This window comes from Galeopterus variegatus, unplaced genomic scaffold, assembly GCF_000696425.1.
Source record: "Galeopterus variegatus unplaced genomic scaffold, G_variegatus-3.0.2 Scaffold3796, whole genome shotgun sequence".
Lineage (NCBI taxonomy): Eukaryota > Metazoa > Chordata > Mammalia > Dermoptera > Cynocephalidae > Galeopterus > Galeopterus variegatus.
In genome coordinates, this window is record NW_007729907.1 from 143,613 (window position 1) to 146,380 (window position 2,768).

Genomic DNA, 2,768 nt, shown 5'->3' on the forward strand with positions numbered 1-2,768 from the left:
CCCCCCGTCCTCGGAGCCCCCTCTCGTGCCCTCACACTGGCTGGCCCCATCGACTCCGACCCCCACACACCCGGCTCCCTCTGCGCCGCCCCCCCCTCCCGTCTGCGTCCGTCCCACTCCCCACACCCTTCTTAACCTCACTGCCATCCCACGCCCGGCTTCTCTGTCCCCCGCCCCTTCCTCGGGGCCTCGCGCCCCCTCCCCACCCCACGCCGATCAGTCAGCCCGGGTCTGGGTTTTCGTCTCCTCTACGCCTCAGGAATGTGGAGAATGTCCCCCCCACCTCCGGCGGGAGGGTCGCGATAATGAGGCGAGACCACCCCCCGTTTTTCCTTCCTCTCGGGCTGGGTGTGTGAGGCCCGGGGAGAATCGGGGGCAGGAGGCCTGGTGTCGAGGTCCGCTAGAGGACGGGCGGGCAGCGCGGACTTTGGGTCCCTTGGAGGGCCGAGGATGAGAGTTCGGGCGACCTGGGGGGAAGGGGCTGAGCTCAGGGCTCCAGCCCGGTTTTCAGGGAGTTGAGGGCTCTGACCACTGAGCTCCAGAAAGATTAGGGGCTGGGGGCTCTATCTCCTGAGTCCCCGGTAGAATGGAGGCTCCGGGTATGTCTAACTGGGATCCGTAGGTAGAATTAGGGGCGGGAGGGACTCGAACTTGAAGGTTCTCGATTTAATTGGGGCAGGGGGCTCTGTCTCCCGGGCTCCAGGTAGAACTGGGGGGCAGGAGGCTCAATCTCATGGGCTTCAGATTTCACTGTGGGCAGAGGAATGTCTTCTGAAATCCGGATGTAAATGTGGGCAGGGGACCCTATCGCTTGGACTGCAGATATAATTAAGGGCCGGAGGCTCTGTCTGGAAGATGGAGTCTGCTGTGTCCCAAGCAGAATAGGAGGCCGAGTCCCGGAGGCTGGGAGCCCCCTCCCTTTCCTACTGAGCGGTCGATGGGGATGTCCCTGGGGAAGTTTTCCCGGTGTCACTTTCGTGGAGCCCGGGAGGGGTGGGGCGGGCGCTCTCCTGGCTCACGGTTCAGACTCCGGGTTTCGGGACCTTATCTTTCCTCTTGTCGAGAGCCTTTGTCCTCGGAGCCGCTTCTGGAGGTGGCGGGTGGAGCCAACGCCCTAATCCCCTGCCCCTCCCTCTGCTCGCTCTCGACCTCCCTTCCGTCCCCCACCCTGCCCCCAACTAGGGCAGGGGCGCGGCCCCCAGGGGAGGGAGGAGCTGAGAGGAAACGGGTGAAGGAGCCTCTGGCCCCTCCCCTTGCAGGTAACCAGCTGGTTATTCCCACTGAGAAACTCTGGGATGCTGGGGTTTTCCAAGGGTTTGCCCAGAATAGGGCTCAGGAGGATTTGGGGGGAACCCGGGTCAGCCCTCTGGCCTCATTTTCTCCAGGATGTCTGAGTTGTCTCCCATCTTTGACCCAGAGCTGGGGACTTCCTCTTCCATCCCCTACCTCTTCCATCTGTATCAGAGACACTGGGATATGAAATCAGAACCTGCCGCCTCTGGGTGAATTCTCACAATCCACCAGACCTTGAGCCAAACTTTGACTTAGTGCGTGATCTCACAGAAAGTTCTAGACCATCCTAAGACACAGGTCTCATTTTGCAGATGAGGTAACAGAGGCTTAGAAAGGGCAAGGCACTTTCCCACACAAACCCATAGCTGGTCCCTGTGGAGCCAGACTCCAGAGCTTACCCCTTTATAGTCAGCTCTTCAGAGCCCCTCTCCAGGTGGGCTCCAGAAAGTGCCTCTGAGCCTCCATTTTCTGCTTTGTAAAACTGAGATAACAGTCCCTTCCCTGCAGGACCACTGGGAAATTCAGAGGTCCTGCTGATCCTGCGTGGAAGCGCTTAGCACCTGGGGAGGGGGTCTTCCCCTTTCCTGGCCCTCCATCCTTCTGCCTCTGCCTTCTGCTGGCTGGCTGGCTGGCTCTCGCCCACTCTCCTTTCTCTCCTTCCCTCATTTTCTCTCTGCCCTCCTTCCCCCTCTCTTCATTTCTCACACTCTACATCTCTCTCTAAGCTTGCTTTCTTCCTCCCTCCCCATCTCTCCTTTCCGTCCGTCTGTTTACCTGTCTCCAGCTCCACTGCTCCCCCTCTGCCTCCTCAGGGAATGAGGGTGCCCCGTCTGGGCTTCTGGTGGGGCTGGGCCCCCTCCGCATTCCTCCCCAGCTTTCACTGCTCATCCATGTCAGCCAGGCAGCCCCACGGTGGTGGAGCGGGTGGGGGGAGAGGGGCTGCCGGCCTGACTGTCTCCTCTCATTAGGGAAGGGGGACTGGCAGAGGAGCAGTGAGGGGATACACAGAGAGGAAAGAGATGCAGGGATGGGGACGCCCGATAACAGCAATGGGAACAGAAGCCAATAGAGGAAGGAGTCAGAGACACATCTAGGAATGGAACAGAGAAATGGAGGGAGAACGAAGTACAGCCACAGGGATGGGGCAGAAAGACACTGGAATGGGACAGAGAAAGGCGGGTGAAGGGAGCTAGACAGAGACACCAGGATGAAGGCAGGAACAGCCAAAGGAGAGAGACAGAAGTTTGGTGACAGGTAGCCCAAAAGACCCTGGCCTGGGAGAACGGAGATGCCTTAACACAGGGAGGTCAGGGCACAGGCAAGCCTCAAGGCCAGCAGCATGTGAGGGCCACAGGGAGTGGTGGACAGAGGAAGGACAGGGAGCTGGGCACACAGGCCAGCTCCCCTGCCCCTGCCTGGGATGCTGCTACATTTTTTTTTTTTTCCTTTTTGTCTTTTTTTCGTGTCCGGCAACG

The 2,768-nt window shown here is 59.7% G+C and overlaps 1 protein-coding gene across 1 annotated transcript in view; it reads left to right on the forward strand.

The window, feature by feature from the left end:
- Positions 1-586: 586 nt before the first annotated feature.
- PVRL2 (poliovirus receptor-related 2 (herpesvirus entry mediator B)) overlaps positions 587-2,768 on the forward strand; it is a 32,721-nt gene continuing 30,539 nt past the window's right edge. Inside the window, exon 1 of the mRNA XM_008586006.1 lies at positions 587-599. Within this exon, the coding sequence (XP_008584228.1) occupies positions 587-599 (13 nt within the window). The remainder of the gene's footprint in view (positions 600-2,768) is intronic.